This window comes from Anastrepha ludens, chromosome X, assembly GCF_028408465.1.
Source record: "Anastrepha ludens isolate Willacy chromosome X, idAnaLude1.1, whole genome shotgun sequence".
Classification (NCBI taxonomy): Eukaryota; Metazoa; Arthropoda; class Insecta; order Diptera; family Tephritidae; genus Anastrepha; species Anastrepha ludens.
Window position 1 is genome coordinate 36,101,652 of NC_071503.1, and position 22,226 is coordinate 36,123,877.

At 38.8% G+C, this 22,226-nt stretch overlaps 1 protein-coding gene across 1 annotated transcript; it reads left to right on the forward strand.

Moving 5' to 3' along the window:
- The first annotated feature begins 3,613 nt into the window (after window positions 1-3,613).
- LOC128869930 (neprilysin-3) lies at window positions 3,614-15,232 on the forward strand. The gene is made up of 3 exons (XM_054112529.1): window positions 3,614-4,437; window positions 15,030-15,172; window positions 15,221-15,232. The coding sequence occupies exons 1-3, from the start codon at window positions 3,708-3,710 to the stop codon at window positions 15,230-15,232; spliced, it is 885 nt and encodes a 294-aa protein (XP_053968504.1). The 5' UTR covers window positions 3,614-3,707.
- The last annotated feature ends 6,994 nt before the right edge of the window (window positions 15,233-22,226 follow it).

The following is a 22,226-nucleotide window of genomic DNA, read 5'->3' on the forward strand; positions in this document are numbered from 1 at the left end:
ACGAACAGGTCAATATCTGAGAATTATGTATCATTCGCGGTGGCTTCTAAAACACTCAGGCTAAAAGGCCCATTGTATTTAAAGCTCTAGAAAGAGGGTAGATAGTCAAGGATGAAAGGAGAAAAGTGTCAGAGAAAGAGATAGGAAAGAATAGAGACAGAGATAGAGATAGTTAGTCCTGTGAGAATTTTCCAGATTCTTTGACAAATTTGTAAATATCCTCCAGTTTTAGAGAACGAATAATACTCATTCTCATGACATCGGAACCCAATACTCGTAGTCGCGCTCTAGCAAAGGCAGGACACTCACAGAGAAAGTGCTCAGTACTATCCGCCTCCTCCAAGCACGACAGGCATACCGGGTCCTCGATGATTCCAATGGTGGTCATATGCTGACCCCATGGGTTGTGTCCTGTAATGATGCCGACCATCAACCGAATGTCTTTCTTTCTAAGTTTTAGTAGAAAGTTTGACAGTTTTCTGTTCGGACTTGTCACAAAACACTTTGCAGTTCTGCAGCGTTCTAGACCGGACCATCGCTCTTTATGTAGATTGCCTACATAATCGTTGATCCAGTTCTTGATTCCTGCGGGACTGATTCCGATTATTGGCTCTGGCCCCTGTGGGGGCACCGCTGATCCACGGTTGGCCAATTCGTCGGCAATTTCGTTTCCTTGAACACCGGAGTGTCCTGGAACCCATATAAGTACAAGCCTGTTCTGTCTTGCGACAGAATTAAGCTTCTTCTTACATTCTTGAACAATCTTTGAGGTTTGTTTCGCGTTCTCCAGGGCCTTCAATGCAGCCTGACTGTCACTGAAGACTCCAATCTGTTTCCCGCTCCATCTCCTCTCGATTATCCATTCGGCTACTTTTAGGATGGCAAAAACTTCTGTTTGGAAGACAGTTGCCATTCCCCCCATAGCGTAGTGATACTTATTACTATCGTTTAAGTACCTTCCGGCTCCATACCCTATTTAATTCTTGGAAATAAAGTAAAAAAAATATCCGTCCAACCTCCCTGCATGCATTCTGGATTGCTCCATTGCTCACGCATGTCTGACATCAAGTTTCCTTCCAAATGAAACTGTGGGTATCAGGTCGTCTTTAGGTGCCAAAAACAGTGAATACTGCTCAGGATTTCTCTGTGTCCCCAGGTTCCATCTTCGTGCCAGAAATCCTATTTATGGAGTCTACACATTGATTTTATTGCTTCCTGTTGTATCTAAACACCAGAGGTTGTACTCATGGCACCCGTGATGCACAAACATACACTTCTTTGCAGCCTGTATAGTTCCCGGATTCTGGACTTAACCATGCTCCGTCGCCACCAGACCTCAGAAGCGTAAGTGATGATTGGTCTGATAAGTGCTGTGTATATCCATGGGACCACAGCAGGTTTCAGACACCCGGTTTTACCAAAGGCTCTGCGGCATTGCTGAAAAATCCTCAATGCGCGATTCACCTTCAGTGAAACATGTGTCTCCCAAGTCAGCTTCTTATCCAAGAATATTTCTAGATATTTAACTTCATCAGAAAGAACAAGTGTCACACCTTTCAGTGTTAGAAGACTGAGTTCATCCAATTTCCGTTTTCTCGTAAACAAGACTATGGTTGTTTTGTTCGGATTAACGGAAAGACCTGGTCTCATGCAGCAGTCATAGATTTTGTCAGGAATCCTCTGCACTTTCGTGCAAAGCCTCCTTAAGGATTTATCCGATGTGAGCGCACAGACATCGTCCGCATGTGCTTGGACATGAAAACCGAATTCCTGCATCTTCGCTAGTTGAGAGTCTACGACCAAGCACCACAGCAGCGGAGAAACAACACCCCCTTGGGGACATCCTTTCTTGGCCGTGACGGTGATTAGTTCGTCACTGTTCTCGCCAGCGGTTAACAGCCTCTCAGAGAGCATGGAATATATCCATTTTACAATGATTTGATTAACTCCATGTCGTTCGGCAGAAGAACATATTGAGCCGAAATTGGCATTATCAAAAGCTCCCTCAATGTCCACGAACACGCCCATTGTGTATTCGTCAGCTTCTAGCCCGGCTTCAATCTTGCTAACAAGATCGTGTAAGGCTGATTCACATGATTTTCCACTCTGGTAAGTGTTTTGATTTCTACAAAGTGGACTTTTCGGCAATACCCCCACCACTCGTTCTAGACTTTCCAACACGAACGATGTCAAACTGATTGGTCTAAAACTTTTTGCTAGGGAATAGTCATCTTTTCCTGGTTTAGGAATAAATACTACTCTTACGCGTCTCCATTGGGATGGTATATAACCAAGTGCAAGACAGACTGTGAAGATCCTTTTCAGGGCCTCAATCAGCCTGTCTCCTCCTTTTTAAGCATTGCTGGATATATTCCGTCAGGTTCAGGGGACTTAAAGTTCTCAAAGGAAGACAATACACTATCCGACTAGCAATATTCCAGCTGTACCTAGAGGTGCCACCGTTGCTACCGTTACTGTTCATGCCACTCTCTACTTCAGAAAGAGTTCTACTACCCGAAAAATAGGTTTTGAGTAGAGCATTAAGCGCTTCCGATTTGGAAATGGTGTATGAACCATCAAGTTTTCGAATAGAATCCAGCCTTACTGATCTAGAGGAAGCACCTTACAAAGTCTCGCTGTTTCCCTCATTTCTTCGACGTTACTGTAGAAATTTCTTTAGGATTCAAGTTTGGCTTTCCGTACTTTTTTCTTATATTCTCTCTGTGTAAGTCGTCTTCTTCCGTTTGGGTCTTTAAGGCCTTGTTAAGAAGTTTTCTGGTCCGTACACGAAGCTTCGACAGTTCAGGGTTCCACCAAGGAACCGCTTCCCCCTGTCTACTTTGCCTGAGTGGGCACAGTTCGTCAAAGCATTTGATTACAGTACCTTCTAATTTCTTAGTAGCATCTTCAATCATTTCTCCTGATTTGAGTTCTTTCAGGTTTGGTATTCGCTCTGTTACAAGCTCACCATACCTGTCCCAGTCTACATTTCGAGGATCGCCATCGGCTGATTTGATTTCCAGCTGACCTATTGGTAAGTGTTAAATCAATCACTTCTTGTCTCCTTTTCGTCACAAAAGTTGGTTTGTTGCCAGTGTTTTGAATGACCAAATCGGATGACAGGATAAAATCCAGTAACTTGAGACCTCTGGGGTTGCATTTGCTGCTTGTCCTTACAATGTTGTGCGAATTTGCATCACAGCCCACTATTACCCCAGATTATTGGATTTTGCATACTTGACTACTTCTCTTAGCTCCCTCGAAGGAGGTGGCTGTAAAGAGTCGTAGGGTAGATAGGCCGAAACTATGATAGCTTCTACACTGTTCCCACTCTTCCAGTACTTTATTTAATACTTAAACTCTTTGTTGAGGCAACACCTTTGCTATTTTCCAGTTTCTTATCAACTGAAGTCAGAAACATTGCATTTATTTCTTTAGCCTATAAGAAAGTATCTGTCTTCTTTAATTTTAATTAAATTCAAAACAAATTTAAAGCTAATTTTTAAGACATACCTTCAGTATATGAGCCTTTGTATTCTTACCTTCCATCCATTTTTGTAGAGAATAAAATAAACGTTAATTTTTTTATGTTTGTATTTGCATATAGAACGGTGAATAACTATTTGGTATGGCAGGCGGTGCGCACTTTGACGTCGTGCCTGTCAAAACCTTTTCGAGACGCTTATAAAGGTGTGCGCAAAGCTTTAATGGGCTCAGATGGAGGAGAAGAAATATGGCGCTACTGTGTAGCAGATACAAATAACGTTATTGGTTTTGCAGTAGGTGCAATTTTCGTACGCCAAGCTTTTCATGGTGAATCGAAACCAGAAGCTGAGCATATGATCAATGAAGTCCGCGAAGCATTTAAAGAAAATTTAAATAATCTAACGTGGATGGACAAGCGAACACGTGAACGTGCAATTGATAAAGCTAATGCAATAACAGATATGATTGGTTTTCCTGATTACATTCTAAATCCGCGAGAGTTAGATAAAAAGTATGCGGACTTAGAAATTGTGCCTAATGAATATTTTGAAAATAATATTCAAGTTGCTATGTATAATTTGAAGACCAATTTAGAGAAATTAGATCAACCTGTAAACAAGACTCATTGGGGTATGACTCCTCAAATGGTAAACGCCTACTATACGCCTACAAAAAATCAAATCGTTTTTCCTGCTGGTATACTACAATCACCTTTTTACGATACTAACAATCCAAAAAGTCTTAACTTCGGCGCAATGGGCGTTGTTATGGGGCATGAACTAACGCATGCATTCGATGACCAAGGACGAGAATATGACAAGTTTGGTAACATACATCGATGGTGGGATAATAAGAGTATTGAAAGGTTTAATGAAAAAGCTGAATGTATTCAACGACAATATGGAAGTTATAAAATGAACGGGCGCACATTAAATGGGAAACAAACCTTAGGTAAGTGAAGTACATACCACACATAACAAAGTTCGACAATTTATAAAACACAAAAAAATATAAAAAGTTGATTCCACTGCACTTTTGCTACGGCCTTGTTGATATATACATATATTGTTTGACATGTCCTAGTAGTATCTTTTGTTTTCGATGCACGCATCATGAGTGGTATTCTCATATATATGTACATGTGTATTTAGGTATGTATGTACTTATATATGCAAAGAACGTAAATTCATAGAGGAGGCGCCGTCCCGGCCCGTTCCTCATTTTCTGCTCTAGCAAAACAAGGGTAAGAAATTCAACTCAAAAAGTTAACAGTAGGAAATTAATTAATATGGCTGCCGGAGAGAAATGAGAGCGAGAGAGTGATACGCAAGTGTGAAAAAATTTAGTTTACATTAGCTGACATCTGCTTGCGTACAGAAAAGATTTGTTTATTTGATATGTCCATATAATTTGTATGCATGTTTACATATTAGATTTGTTCTTTTTGGTTTTTTTTATGACAATTGCGCGAAATACGCATACGACATATATATGGGTATTAGGTATATGGTAAATTTTACCATAAATTTTTTCGTTCATATATAATAATAAATTAATAATAAAAACCTTAAAATAACTGGTATTATTAACAACTTGTCGTCACGAATTATAAATTCGGTAAAGATGATGATGATACCTACATTGGTTTTATTTTAAATTCTTCAATCATATCAAATTAATAATCCTCATAGAGAAATTATTCAGGCACACAGGAAGATGGCAAATGCAAATACGAATATCTGAGTTGTGTTCATATGCGCATATACATATATATACCTGTGTACCTATGTATGTGCACTTGCCACAGCCAAATATATTACGATTCCTTAAAACTTCTCAAGAAATCCAGTGCACATTCATAGGCACAGCATTGTATGCACAGTAACCTTCTAATATGTACAGTAACCTTCAAATACTCTGATTTCAGAGTAAGTTTCTACCTTGCAGATATATGCATTTGTTTTTGTGCACTTTTTATCAATTGAAGAACTACTTACGTAAAGTAATATACTAATTTACCTACTATCAGAGAACATAAAATAATTGTTCCGTACTTATTTATGTACACATGCAATTTGCTTTGAAATTGGATTGATCCGCAAATGCATGTGTGTATGTATCTATGTATGTATGTAATTTCAAAAAATTACGCTATGGAAGAAATAAAATAAAAATATCACTTATTTTTTGTTGCTAATGTGTGTACCTAAGCTCGGTATTGAACAACAGATACATAACATATGTATATGTACATGTACCTACCCTGCTGAGTGGTCAATAGTAGGTAGATATTTCTTTGTATATTTAGTTATAAGACACTATTTGTAATAAATAATTATCATAGTAAATGGTTTTTGAAGTATTTATGTACGTATGCTTTTGCTAAAGGCAAAATACCTTAACGCTCTTCCTTTTAAAGTAAACAATTTTTTTTAATTCGATAATAAAATATATATTATTTATTTCTCTTAAAAAGAAGTCTGAAATAGATTACGTATTTCAGTGTCACATGAAGTTTATTTTCTTATTAATGAATAAATAATGAATTTAAACTTAATTAACTCTAAAATCTGTTTAAATATTTATTTCCTTTGGTGTTGGTGTAGAAATACTAAAGCTGATACTAAGTACAATATTATTTTAATTTACTCCTTGAAGGTTAGACAATATTACCAGCACTAGAAAAAACTCGCTCAGAACTTGCTGATGTAGCTGGTATTGCAAGATATTTCTTGGCTAGTAGTGAAAGGATGCGATACTGCTTTTCGTGATCCTTCCACCAAACTCTCGCCTCTAAATTATGGTTAATTTGAGGCTCAGAAATATACTTTTCAAACTCACTTTGCATTTCATTTATGTTATCCCCACCAAGAAGTATATCCATAACTGTTGGAGTATCATCTGCGACCGAAGTTGACGGCATGTTCAAACAAGACTGATAAATTTCCTTTGCCGTTGTGAAGATCTTTGTTCTAAACTCCTCGGAACTTTCAAAAAGTAAGTTCTTATGTCGCGGATCTAAGAATGATGCGATGTGAGATGGGTCCACGCAACGTGTCTCCAACGTAGTATTCAGTCCAAACCTTTGAATTAAGTCAAATGAAATTTCATTTTTGAGATCCGTTACAAAACTGGTATCATTGCAGTTCACGTTGAGCTGTTTCCTCACTAAACTATTCATGATGGGCTGAACGAGAGATATTGTAATTTTGGATTCAGAACACAAAACAGTTGTTGCATTTTCTAATGGCTTCAGCAAATTTGAAACCTCACTTAACTTAAGCCACTCGTCCTCCCAAATTTCTATTTTTTGGGCCGTACGACCATCAAAAATTTCTCGATCTGCGAGCACTGCCACCAATGAGGGTCTCAGCCTTAATAGTCGCTCGACCATATAAAATCTGGAGTTCCATCTTGTCGTGCAACTTTGTATCAGCGACAGTACGGGTTTTTCAAGTTGCTGAAGGTGTTTCTCCAGTGCTGTTGTTCTTTTTGCGGAATGATTGAAGGCACTTACTAAATTTGACGCCTTTTTTAATAAATGCCTGCAGTCTTCCATCTCCATGCCCTTTTTTATGCTTAATTGCAGTGTATGTGCTGCATAAGCAACGCTGTCTATGTTGTACAAATTCCTAACTGCGTTTGTAATATTTTTTGCATTATTGTAGACTAAAGCTGAAACCCTTGCGGAAATTGCCCACTCCTCTATAGAGTCCAGAATGAAGCTTCGGAAGTTTTCCGAAGTGTGGCTTGTACTCAATTCTTCTGTTTTCAGGTTCATTGAATGAAGGGCCCAGTCGGAATCAAAATAATGCGCTGCAAAGAAATTTGTTAGCAAAGAAGTACTTGTGTATACAATTTTTTATTTTTATGTAATGGTAAATAAAGGCGATATTTCGGCTGTGTAAGAAACGAAACTTTTTTCGCCTTAACTCTTACAAAATATCGCCCGAAAACTGGTCGCAATCAAACTATAAATATATTTTATGTAAACAACTTACCTGTTATTGTGACATAGGAATCCAATGCCCTTGAAGTCCAACCATCTGTGGTCAGAGCTATAGGTGTCTCAACCTTCCCAATGATACTTTGAGCTTTGACTAATTCATCAGAGTACAAAGCCTCAATTCGTTTTCGAATGGTTTTCCGACAAGGAACTTTGTACCCTGGCTCCAAAACACTCATTAACGATCTAAATCCTTCATTTTCAACAAAGGATGTCGGCAGAATATCCATTGTTAACATTTTCGTTAACGCCTGGGTAATTAGTTCTTGGCGGTCTTGGGTAATACTTTTGGAACTGCTGGTTGAAGTACTAACCCGTGACTGCCGCTTCCGGTTTGGAGGCAAAATTTCTTCTGAATCATCTGTAGCACGGCTGCTTGAAGGTTCCGGTTGATTATCAACTCCATAACTGAGTTTATGCTTAAAGTTATAATGGTTCCATAAACAAGTGGTGGATTCCATACGTTTCAGCATATCACCACAATAATTGCAGCAGGCCTCACCGGTATTTTCCACGATTGTAAAATGTTGCCAAACTTTGCTTCTGGGCATTATTATTATTTTTTTTATTTGTCTTGATTGATGATTAGATTGGCTGAACGTTCTTGCTTGAGGTTCTTGATTGTTAATGAGTGATCTAAGCGTGGGATTTAAAGAAATACAAAGGAAATATGTATACATAAGCGACTAAACTCCAACCAACCAACCAACTAAACTCAACCCAAAGAAAAGTTTGCCTGAAATGTTCATCTATATATTTCTCATCGCCAGTTACCTAAGCGTATGCATGGTCATAGGACTGTCTGCACTCGTTTATCGGGCTTAGGTCAGTCAGTAGCAGGTAGAGTATATGAGTATATGTATGTGCATATAATAGTACTGCGAAAAGTATTGTGAAAAAGCAAAAAACCTAAAAGAAAATAATTTCACGCCTCAGGCAAGAGTAGTCCGCTAATCTAAGTAAATATTTACCAAAATTTGAAACAAAAACAAAGCGCCGACACAATAAAAAGTAGGTAGTATTTTCATTTAATATAAGCCTTTGCATGGTTTTTCAATTTGCATACATAGGTACATGCACTTGTACAGAAACCGATTAGTAGTCCGCTAATCTAAGTAAATATTTACCAAAAATATTCGAATAGTGAAGTATTCGAATAGTGATGTATTCGAATAGTAAGGTATTTGAATAGTGAGGTGGTATTCGAATAGTAAGGTATTCGAATAGTAAGGTATTCGAATAGTAAGGTATTCGAATAGTGAGGTATTCGAATAGCATTATTCGAATAAACGAATAAGAAATTCGAATAAATATTATTCGAATTACGAATACCTCTCGAATAAAAGATATTATTATTCGAATAATTTTTATTCGAATAGTTCCACAACTAGTAAATAATCATGACCGCTACAGCTGCGCCTATGAATGCATTTTGATCTTGTAGTCGCTAGGCTTAGAATTTTGGTTTTGGAAACATATGCATGTAGAGGCATAAAGTGGGTGTGTGCGGTTATATGTACATGCACATGTATATACGAATATGCATTGTTTTGCTTAGAATAGAAACATCTGCGTACATAGGTACATTGTCCCAACATATATGTATATGTAGGGTATATTCAATAACGCATTATAATGCGCAACGTACTTTTGCAGTGTTGGCAATGCGTTCAGAAATGCAAATATGGCAGTACTGCAAATGCATCGCGTTCCAAAACGCCATTTTTGTATCAAACGTCGCGCATTATTTGCAGGAAAAATTTTAATACTGCCAATCTATCAATTGCAACACTTGTCACATTGGCAGTGCTGCCAGCGCTGCAATTACTGCGCATTTATAATGCGTTTCTGAATATACCCGTATTCATATATGTACACATACACAAATGTATATGTAAACGCATACGGTTTAGATGAGTTTTTCTGCATATATTAGGAATATGTTTGCATATATTTTATATGTAGAAATGCATATGAGCTGTGTTATGAGGCAGGTCAAGACTTTTTTCTGCTTCTATAAATATGGATGGTAGATCTTATTTAATTTAATAATAATTTAAAAAGTACAACATATTGTTGAATACTAACCCTTGATGTAAATGAATGGTTGTAAACCAGTTAATTTTTAATGTGGATATTTTGAAATAATTTTGAAAATACACTTAATATTAATACAATTTAGTTAATTAGATACTTAAAATTTCACATTCATAGATGCATATACATACTTAGAATTAATTTATGTATCTCACAAGAAATAATCCACCAATAACACCAAATCATGGCATTTTACATTTCAATGCAAACGCTTTATTTAATTCTGTTGACTACGCTCGCCTACGTTAACTCTCTTCTGTTAACTTTTCCAAGGCCGTGGTGAAATAATAAAAATTTCTTGCCCCCGTTTTGTTAGCATTTGACATTTAACCTGCTCATTCGTTCCTTAGCCTTCTCTATGAATTTACATTCTCTGATATATGCATCAAAGTTAGCAAACCAAAAATTATTAAAGCTTTTGCCTCTGATTCTCAAATTATTTGTAGATGTCTATACATACATATATATTTCCTTAAGGCTCCGAAAAATATATATGTATAAGTATAGATAATTGGCGCTAACACCTATGTTATATGTTTTGCCGAGCTCCTCCTCCTATTTGTGGTGTGCGACTTGATGTTGTTGGACAAATGGATGAACCTATGTATTATGCCGCCTCCGAACGGCAAATGGTTTTTTATGAGGAGCTTTTTCATGGCATAAATACCGTCGGTGATTTACCATTGCTTCCTCTCGTCAGCTCTTTCTATCATTTAGAGCATGATGCTCTCAGCGTGTTTCGGACCCTATCGAATGGTAGTCACGCAGCTGTCTATTCAGCTACGGCACTGATATATTTTTCGCACGGAAATGCTTTTTTGCATATGCCACATGTTTACATTCAGTACTCAATAACCAAAAGTTCTGCATTGAAAATGTAATATTATGCCAAGTTGAGAAAAAAATATATGCTATTTTTTAATATAAATAATTGGATGTTCATTTCATTATAAAGAGGATGGTATGCCGTTAATAGTGGAAAATAACAACAGGCAAATGACCACCACGAACATGCTTAAGATCCTTTTCATGAAACTTTCCATAACCGAGTGGCAAAGTGGTCTTTAAGGTTTTGAATCGACCATGGCCTGTTGGCGTAGACCTTCTCTTTCACGTGGCCCTAAAGGAAAAAGTCACAAGGTGTTAAATCACAAGATCTCGGTGGCGAATTGTGGTCACCTCTTTGAGAGATAACACGGTCCGGAAACTTTCCCGTAAAATATCAATGGTTTCGTTGTTTGTGTGGCACCTAGCGCCGTCTTGTTGAAAATAAACGTTCTCCAGATCAATACCATCCATCCGGTCACAAAAAATCGTTAATCATCTCTCGATAGCGAAAGATAAAACCTCTTATTGGAAAACCCTTTATATTAATTTGTTAGGCTAGCAACGAGAAACCAAAAAATAAATTAAAACCTTACGAAAGAGGCTAGAATATTTATTTTATTTACTGATTTAATAATACATAACACAAGAACCTTTGGTTATATTTCAGCATTTACGTACATACGTATACTATTTTCTGCCATAAGTTCTGTTACAAGTTAATTCCCTTATATATATATATATAAATATATAATTGACGCGTGCACCCTTTTTGGGTGTTTGGCCGAGCTCCTTCTCGTATTTGTGGTGTGCGCCTTGATGTTGTTCCACAAATGGAGGGACCTACAGTTTTAAGCCGATTCCGAATGGCAGATATTTTTGTGAGGAGGTTTTTCATGGCAGAAATACACTCGGAGGATTGCCATTGCCCGCCGAGAAGCGACCGCTATTAAAAAATGGTGTTTCTTAATTTTGGTGTTTTCACCGAGATTCGAACCGACGCTCTCTCTGTGAATTCCGAATGGTAGTCGCGCACCAACCCATTCGGCTACGGCGGCCGCCAAAATTAATTCCCTTATAGATATGAAATTATAACACTTCTTTTAATGAAGTTAGTTTTATTTTAACCTGGAAATATAAAAAAACGATTTTAAATTTCATTCGAAATGGTCACCATTTGCTTATACAGAAGCCTTCAAACAAATAAGCCATTCAGCTATTGCAGGACGCGAACATTCGCTCATTTGTGAAAATAATCTTTTCATGGCCGTTGACCGCGCGCCACCGAAGAAGGTGCTTTCGTTTGTCGAGTCTAATTTTCTTCAAGCGCATTGCGAAAAGATTACCAATTGAGCGACGGAAGGCTTTCATGTGAAGATCATCTCCAATTAGTCTAAACATGGATTTGGTCGAAACATTGATTTCCCTGGACAAGATTTTCTGCTTTCTAGGAGGATTTCTGCGAATTCTTTCTCGTACGGCCTTTATGGCTGCACTGGTTCGAAACGAGCGAAACATTTTGAAAATATTAATATAAAAAATTTACTTAAATTTAAAAACAGAAAATCCAGTCCAGGGAAATTAATGTACCGATCAGATCCTTGTCAAGACTAATTAGAGATGATCTCCACATGAAAGCCTTCCGTCGCTCAACAGGTCATCTTTTGACAACGAACTTAAAGAAAATTAGACTCGACAGATGGAAGAAGGTCCTTCGGTGGCATACGGCCAACAGCCATTAAAATATTATTTTCAAATATGTATGTATTCACTGTTTAATACGTTTTTAATAAGCAACACTACGCAAAAAATGTTGTTCCAAGCGTTCAGCGTGACCACTATCCAGCCTATGTAATGGTTTGGTGGAGGATGTCGTAGAAAGTGTGGTGAAGCAGTTGAGCAGTACTCTCTTCAATGGAGGGCGCTGGATCTTCCAGCAAGATTCCGCTCCAGCCCATAAGGCAATAACTCCCCACCAGTGGCTAGAAAACAATATTTCTGAGTTCATAGCCGCAGAAGATTGGCTGTCTGGAAGTCCAGATCTGAATCCATTGGACTACAGTTTGTAGTCAGGATTAGAGAATATGGCCTGTTGAAGGCCTCTCACAAATTTGGGGAGCCTCATACAATCTTTGGTTCTAGTAGTGATGGCAATATCCATGGAAACCGTGCGTGCTGCAATAGCTGAATGGTGTAATCGTTAGAAAGCTTGTGTCAAAGCAAACGATGACCATTTCGAATGAAAATTAAATTTTTTTTAATATTTACATGATTGAATAAAACTAAATTCATTCAAAAAAGTAAAGGGTTTTCCAATAACAGGTGCTATAGTGAATGGATTGCGCTATCGAGAGATGATTAGCGAATTTTTATGGCCAGGATTGGATGGTATGGATCTGGACAATGTTTATTTTCTAAAAGACGGCGCTATGTGCCACACAAACAACGAAATCATTGATCTTTTATGGGAAAAGTTTTCGGACCGTGTTATCTCTCAAGAGGTGATCCCAATTCGCCACCGAGATCTTGTGATTTAACACCTTGTGAATTTTTTCTTTCGGCCACGTGAAAGAGAAGGTCTACACCAACAGTCCATGGTCGATTCAAGACCTCAAAGATGGAATTCGTGAGGCTATCGAGGACATAGGGCAGCCACTTTGCAATTCGGTTATGGAAAACTTGATGAAACGTATCTTAAGCGTGTTCGTGGTGGTAATTTTCCTGCTTTCCACTATTAACGGCATACCTTCCTCTTTATAATGAAATAAACATCCGATCATTTATATTAAAAATAGCACTTTTCTTGGAATATCAAATTAACACCTCTTATTGGAAAACCCTATATTATAATTTCATATCTATAACGGGCTTAACTTACGAGGGGTGCCTTTTATATTTCGGGATTTGGCAACCCTTGTGTTGCAATCTGGCAACTGACAGCTGTATCGCAAAGTTTGACATATTTTGGCTTTTACGTACTCAGAACATTTTGAAATACCAGCACTATTATGTTGTTAACAGTAACTCAAAAGATTCATCTCGGTCCAAAAATGGAATTAAATCGTGAACATTTTCGTGCGATTATTTTTTACAACTTTCGACGTGGATTAACTCAGCAACAAGGCATGGATGAACTTAATTCATTTTTTGGCGATGAAGCTCCTCAAGGACCAGTGTTTATCGATAGTATGGTGAATTCAATCGTGGTCGTAGTTCAGTCCAAGACGAATTTCGTGAAGGTCGTCCAAAATCAGTTGTTGTTCCGAAAACCATTGATGATGTGCGCGAACTGATATTGTAAGATCGTCATGTGACCTATCGTGAGATTGAGACAATCTTAGGCATTAGTGGGACCAGCATACATTCAATATTGCATAAACATTTGACTGTCAAAAAAATTTGTTCGCGTTGGATCCCACACAATTTGTCAATCGCTCAAAAAAAGGCTCGTGTCGATTGCTCGAAGGAAATGCTCAAAAAATACGATCGCAGGGTTTCGAAACACGTCTATGACATCGTGACAGGTGATGAATCATGGATTTACGCATATGAGCCCGAAGGTAAACAGCAGTCGGCTGTATGGGTGTTGTTCGCGCACGAAGCACTTCCAAGCAAATGGTCGCCTGTTTTTTCGGAAAAACTGGACATGTCGCAACCGTACCACTAGAACAACGCAGAACAGTAAATTCTGAGTGGAACACAACGATTTGTTTGCCAGTTGTCTTCCAAGAAATTAGGAAAACCAATCGCCAAAGACGGATCACTCTTCACCAGGACAATGCGAGCTCTCACACATCGGCTCAAACAACTGCATTTTTGAGCACCCAAAACATCGAATTAATGGGTCATCCGCCGTATAGTCCTGACAGGGCACCGAATGACTTCTTTTTATTCCCGTACGTAAAAAACAAACTGAGAGGTCAACGTTTTTCGACACCTGAAGAAGCGGTTGCGGTATTCAGAATGCATGTTTTGGAGGTACCTCATTCAGAGTGGCAAAAGTGCTTCGACAATTGGTTCAAACTCATGCAAAAGTGTATAGATCTTCATGGAGAATATTTTGAAAAACAATAAAGTGATTTTCGATGATTAAAATTTGTTTTTGTTCTCTAATCCCGACATATAAAAGGCGCCCCTCGTACAACAAAACTTATGGCAGGTATATTCGACATCGCTGGTAAGGTCTAAAAAATCATACAAAGCATTAGAGCTAGTATCGAAATTTAAATATAAAATTGCAAGCTTTATTCTTAGCTAATTCATCTCACAAATTTCATGTTCAAACGTTGCACCAAGTAACGATTATCATCGACGAGCTACTTTTAATTGATATTTCCACCACTATTTTTAATTGATATTTTCCACCACACGTTTTACTATGTTTCAGTGCGAAAAAATAGCGGTTAGTAGAGGTAGTTATGGAATCGAGTAGTATTGAAGAGGGTCCGTCATTGAGAAGCGACTGTTGTCGCAATTCCAACAAAAGTTGTTATTGAATATTAGAATCATTCAGTATTATTGTTGTATAATATATCGCTTTAGAAAAGTGCGTATGAGTTTACTCAAACAAAATATAATGTTTTTTTCAGTTACACATACATTTTATTTATTTCAGGAGAAAATATTGCTGATAACGGGGGTCTGAAAGCAGCTTATTATGCTTTCTTAAAATCAAAATCAACCAAAGATGCCGACACTTTGAAGTTGCCTGGACTTAATTTGACTCATAAGCAGCTATTTTTTATATCATTTGCGCAAGTAAGTCTTTTCAATAAAAGTAAACCCATAAATTATAACAAATTATAGCCAATCTGTTAGAGATCATGCCACCATCACTTTTATAAAAGTAAACTAGAGCAGCATATATCCTTAAAGGTGATTAGCCAAGCATATTCGCTAGTCTGGGATTTGTGCCTGGAGGTCAAATGGAGGTCCTGTTTTTTTCTTTTTGTCTAAATACCAATATTAATGTTAATTTTACGACTTTACTAACACCCGAAAATAATTTGCTTTTTTTCATGCGGGCTATCTTTCACATATGAATATGTAGTTAAACAATTCGCAGCTCTTAACTAAATTACAAAAACAAAGCAAACACATTTATAAAATCCTAAAACTTTGGCGACCACTGTACAATTAGTAATTTTTCATGAACAACTTAATACCTTTCTCGTTGAAATCTTGCGCATACGGATGGCAAAAAGACTTTGGATGCTCTCAAACCTCAAGACGTTGTTGGTATACACAAATTTACACGGACCATCAACAAAGTGAAAGTACGAACTGGCAGAATCGTTCTGTCATTCAATTTGTATGAAATTCCCTCTTCTATTGACATAGGCTGGTATTCAGTGCTAGTTGAAGATTATTTCCCCCCACAACACTCTACCATGCCAACGCACAATGTGCGCAAATTGCAACGGACCTTATCCCACCACTGTCCAAATCATTTGCAAGAAAAGAAGTTATTAAAAATCAGCATACAAAATAAATGCAACTACCCACAAGCCAGACACATACATATACATATAAAGCACGAAATCCATTAAAAATTAAGAAAAAGTGATACACAAACGTATGCTTCATTCCAAAATTTTACACTAACTTCTACTCGTAACATTCCAACACTTCCTCCAAATTCTACTGATAATCCATGGTGAAAAGATTTATAGAGATGTGACCGAGATCAAACTGTTAACCGGCTTTCAGCAAATTTGAAAGAATCTGTTGATTGGGTGATGTCACAAGGTTCATTATCAAATATGATAAAATACAAGGTTGCTCCTTCCGAATTCGCTGTGTCGTCAAGCTCTATGAACAACCAAACAAAAGGAAGGGGAATTACTTGCATGTGGAGAGGAAGAGTAGCAAGCAATAGAAACTATCAAAAACAATAAATTATACACACATACATGTAACAAAAAATGAATAGTCAATGGTTTTAATACAATGCAATTTCAGTACAACGACAATAGAAAGGGTTTTCGATTTTAACTGAATTAGCGCAACCTCGAGACAACTTTAACCGACTTCAATTTTGGCTTAACGACTTAACGACTTCGACCGATCCAACCTTCTTCGGCTGCAGATGCGTTGCGACTGCTCGTTCATCGATGCATGCCGCGACAACAGCTCTTTTGCGATGCGTAACTGTCTTAAGCAGCAACAAGCATCGCTAGCTCAGCCATCCATTGTCACATTCAGCCGTCCTGATCAACGACATCCGCCTCGGATGACAGGAGCTCTTCGTTGCATTCGACGTTCTTCCAGAGCATCATCTTGTCACAGCTGGTAGGCGTGTTATTGGAACCCCTTATGTTGGCTGCTTTGCGGAAGTCGTATCGACCATTGCGCTTAACCTTGACTACTTCGTAAGGACCCAGATATTCGCTGGTCAACTTTTTGCCAGCCACAAAGTGAGTGGGCTTGATCGCCACTCGATCGCCAAATGTGTAGTCTATTTCCGCCTTTCTGCCTTTATCGAAAATTTGCTTGTAAGTAGCTTGAGTCTTCAGAATTTGCGCCCTCGCGTCATCACAAATTCGCTGTTTGTCGATATCCAAGTTGTCAACCAATTCATCTTGTAAAGCAATTAGAATCTGGCTCTCAACATTAACTTTCATTTTGATGCCAAACATAATTTCGAATGGCGACGCCTTTGTCGAGCTGTGAAAAGAAGAGTTTATGGTTTTATAACTTTAACCATTTGCAGAATCAGCTGTCGAGAGCTTCGAAATCATAGATAAGATCGCCTTATTGACCCGTTCTACTTGTCCATTGCCTCTACGGATGCCAGTGGTGGTCAAAACGTGGTTTATGTAGTTTTTTGTAACAAATTCGTTGAAATCGTTAGAGGTGAATGCAGCACCTTCGTCACTAATGATGTGCGTCGGATTGCCGAAGATCGTTGACCACTCGCTCAGCTTCCGGATAACCTCCTCGCAACTTGTTGACTTTGTGGGGTATAGCCACACAAACTTAGTGAACCCGTCGATTACAGCAAAAATATATGGTTAACTTTTTGATGCCGTATCCATTTGACCGAGGTGGATCGTATGCAATGGCAGGTCACCTCTTTTTCCCCAACTTCTTGTTATACAGGATACACTTGACGGAATTGTTGACGAACTGTACAACTTTTCTATCTAAATGTTTTATCCAGTAAAACTCTTTGATCGTGGGCATCGTCTTCGGCGTAGCAAAATGACCTGGTTCGTGCGAGTTTCTAATAACCTCGGACTCCATCAATTTCGGTACTGTCAACAACTCTAGACCGTCTAATGCTTTGTATATTATATCGCCTTTAATTTTGAAACTTTAAGATGGTTTCATTTTCAATATCTCGTGAACTGCTTTGAGCTGCTTATCCCGTTGTTGAGCAGCGCGCATGACTTCTGAAGCAACTAAAGGAGCTTGCTGTGGTTACGGCTTAAACAATCAACATGCTTCAGCTTGTCTGCACTTCAATGTTCAGCTACGCAGTCAAATTCTTGGAAATAGAGCACAACCTGTGCAACTTCACGGGGACATATTTTTTCTTAAGGGTCTACTTAAACGCTGCACCGTCCGTGATAAGCTTGAATTTCGTTCCCAGTAAATAGTGTCGGAACTTTTTTTAGGCTAGATAAGCCGCTTTAACTTGAATTATGTAGTTATGTTGAGCGGGTTCCCTCGGTGACGTCTTTTTACTCCAGAAAAATATGAGATGGATTTGATTTTCGACCTGTTGCAGCAACGTGGCCCCAAATCCGCCTTTTGATGTGTCAGTATCCAGTTCTGTGATAGCGTCTCGACAAACGATGTGTAGCACTGGTTCTTTTATCAGCGCCTCCTTCAGTTCTTGTACAGCTTTCCGTTCTTCCACTCCAAAATCAAACTGCTTATTCTTCTTTAAAATATTTGTCAAAGGTCGAGCCTTTATAGCGTAGTTAGGAAGAAACTTTCGGAAGAAACTTGTCAATCCAAGAAATGACTGTATTGCTCTTATGTTTCGCGGCCACGGTAACATTTTTACGGCTCTAGTCTTTTCTTCGCCTCCTTTTCTTCTCCTGGTGAGATTCTTCCATTCTCGACTGTGTGACCCAGAAAGAAACTGCTGTAAGAAACTGCACTTCTTCCACTTGATATTCAAATTCCAGCTCGCTGCTGTTTCTAAGACCATTTTCATTTTCTTTAAACATTCGAAAATCCATGATATCTTTGTTAATCAAGTCTTGGAAGATGTGATTCACGTAGCGGATGAAAACGGCAGATGAGTTGCAGAACCCAAAAGGTGAACACTGAATTTGAATAAATCTTCTTTGGTGATGAACGCCGTGTATTTTTTACTCTCTTCGTCTATCTTGACATGAATAAAAAAGATCCATATCTGTAAAAAGCTTTCTGCATTTTTTCAAGTACATCATCAATAATTGGCGCCGGGAACCGATCTTTCGGCACCATCGAATTCAAATTTCTCTACTCATATACAGATCCTTCTGCTGCCGTCTTTCTTGGATTTCATGGATTTCTGCACTATTCCTTGTTGTAACCATTCACCAACTTTTTGTTCATGATGAGGCAGCCGGCTCGGTGAGTGATGGAATGCTTTCACTGTAGAATCCGGAACAATACTCAGGGATATGGCGCTTTCCCTCGTTACAACTGCAGGCTTATAATCCGCAATCATTTCTCGCACTTTCTTTTCGAATCGCGACGGAACCATTATTTCTTTAGACGATTCAACTATGTTGTAAATGTTCGCGTCCGATAGATCTTTTAAGTTTTCATGCGACCGCAAGGATATAAACGAATATCCGTCAGTACCGGACTCAAAACGACGAAATCCCAACCTAACAACATGTCGAATGGTGCCATTATCGTAACATCTGATTCCGTATCTATGAGCGAATTAATTTGAACGCCGTTCACCGAAACGCCTTTTACGTCTTCCTTTTCAACAACGTCATTAACCGCTTTCCACTTGTTTTCGCAATCTTTAGACGTATGTCCGAATTTGTTGCACTTAAAGCACTTTGGCTCAGAATGACAGTCTTTTCGTTTATGATTTGGACATCCGCAATAGAAACAGCGTTCTTTTTTTTCTAAAAGTGACTTTTTGTCCGCGACTTGAGGTTTGTCGATCTTGTTTACGCGCTCCCCGTTGTACGATCTTTCGTCTTTGTTAAAGTGTTTGAAAATTTCGTATTCTTCCTGTAACGATTTATATGTTTAACATCTGAACAAGAAATGTTTCTTTTCGTTTTTTATACGCAGGCCATCGACAACGTAGCGAACGACAGATGTTTCCTCAATATCACCTAGTGAAGCGATTTCGCGCATCATCGATGCATGCCGCGTCGACAGCTCTTTTGCGATGCGTAACTGTCTAAGGCAGCGACAAGCATCGCTAGCTCAGCCAACCACTATCACATACATTCTTGGCAAGGTGTCATCCATATAAAAACGCAAAAAAAACTGCATTTTGAGACTTATATTAATTTGTGCTTTCACAATTTAACACGCGGCGTTTTGTTTTCACTTACAACGGAGCTTTCACAAACATGTAATATTTTTTTGTATTGGAAAAGAGACTGACGCCTGGTTTGTCAGAATCGCGGAAAATAAAGTAACGAAAGGCGCCACCGTCAGTATTCAATTCGCCTTTGATCATGACAACAGTTTGTTTAAGCAAAAAACTGAGATTACATTGGTGATATACGAGGAAGGTCAACACAGCCTTCGCTCATGTTACTTCGTTGCCGACTGATTGGACGAGTGTGCGAATACGTGTGAAACGAGTGGGCAGAATTCTGCTCGGCAGTAGTATCCATTAACGATACAGCCGTAATTGGTTGGTTGGTTGGTTTAAGGGTGACCCTCCATCGGAGTGCCACCTAGACCGCAAGTTGGGTCCGTTGTGTTGCCCTAGAGCTCATTATTTTATAGGATTTCCCCACCTAACCGAGATTTTTATTATAGATTTTGGTCCAAAATATTAATTCGTTTCGAGAATTTAATGAGAGATTCGATTTTCAGGTCCGAGAGTGCTGAAAGATTGTCAACTGTTGGAGAGCCTAGAAGAGCGAGTCGACTTCTGGCTAGGCCGGGACAACTGCACAGCAAATGCCTGCTCGATACTTCCTCATCTTCGTCCTCGCATTATCTGCACAGGTCGTTTTGAGGAACCCCGAGCCGAATTGCGTGAGTGCCCAAAAGGCAGTGACCGGTGATAAAAGATATTATATGCCTTAGTTCGTGTTTCGATAGACTTATAAGGGTTTTCGTCTGTTTCAGATTGTAGGATGGCCAGATTTGTCTGGTCGTAACGCAAGTAGTTTCCACTCGCCACCTCCGATCAGCAATGCTGTGAAATTCTCGATCACTTCTCGATTCTCAGGAGCTGAGTGCTCGAACGGCCGCTTGACTGTCACTGAAAAAGCGGATATCCTCAAGTGATATTCTCTTTTCTAAGATAGTTTTCGCAGCATACCAGATAGCGCATACTTCCGCTTGGAATACACTACAGTAGTCGGGTAATTTAAATGATAGATTGATGTGAGGGGACTTGGAAAAGATTCCAAATCCCACTTTACCGTCTTGTTTTGAACCATCTGTATATATAATCAGAGGGCCATCAGCCAGGATTTCGGTAAGATTTGTCTTCCATTCTTCCCTGGTTGGGAGTGAACAGGAGAATAGCAAGGGTGGTGATGGAAGACTTACTTAGTCTATGTCGGAAGAGATAACAGTGATCCTGTTCAGTATGGCAGAATGGCCAAGATACTTTTTCCATTTCGATATGGCATTCATGCGTGTCGCTGCTTTCGCTGCAATCGCTTTGCCAGCCAGATCGATAGGGAACAAGTGAAGCAACGTATTTAGAGCCTTAGTAGGTCCACCATACAACCACACCGTAGAAGAGTATCGGTTGGATGATCGAGGTATGTATCCAATAAATGATCTCAGGTGAAAAACCCCAGGTTTTGCCTATAGTTTTCTTACAAGTATAAAGAGCTATGAAAGCTTTTTTACATCTGTTTTCAATGTTCAATTTCCAACTCAACTTCCTATCTAGAATAACTCCTAGATATTTAGCTGAATCTGATAGAAGTATTGATTCCCCTTTTAAAGTTATTTTTTGCAGTGGAGGAGATTGTTGTTTCCTATTGAAGAGAACAAGATCTGTCTTTGCTGGATTCGCATTAAGTCCGCATTCGGTGCACCATTTTGACAGAATATTGATTGAGCGTTGCATGAGCTCAGTGAGGGTATTCAGATGCTTGCCTGACACGCAGAGAGCAATATCATCTGCATAGGCTACAACCTTGCAGCCTGCTTTTTCGAGATTTCAAAGCAAACTGTTTACAGCGAGATTCCAGAGAAGGGGTGAAAGTACTCCACCTTGAGGAGTGCCTTCGACGGCGTACATTCTCATGTGGCTTAACCCAAGCTCTGAAGTGATTATTCTATTTTGGAGCATTTGTTCGATCATCTTCCGGATGGAGTAATTAATACCCAATTTTGCAATTTCCGACAAAACAGCTTTGGGCTCAATATTATTAAAAGCACCTTCTATGTCCATAAATGCGACAAGATAGTACTCCTTATTGGGAAGGGAAGTTTCCACTGTTGCTGATTAGATCTGATCTATTCCCATAATTACTCTGAAGAGTGCTGGGAAGTGCAGGTAAGTTGGCAACGCAGCCTGGAAAGTGAGATTCTAGAAGTATTCTAAGAGTGTGGTCAGTTGAAGTAGTCCAAGTTCCATCTTGAGTCATGATAAAACTGAGAGAGACTGGGTTTGATGCAAGAATCTTGCGTAGTCTGTTTA

Coding starts and splice junctions, on each gene's coding strand:
- LOC128869930 (XM_054112529.1), top strand. CDS start 3,708: ATGGGCTCAGATGGAGGAGAAGAAATATGGCGCTACTGTGTAGCAGAT. Junction 4,438..15,029: donor AAATGGGAAACAAACCTTAG/GTAAGTGAAGTA, acceptor TATTTATTTCAG/GAGAAAATATTGCTGATAAC.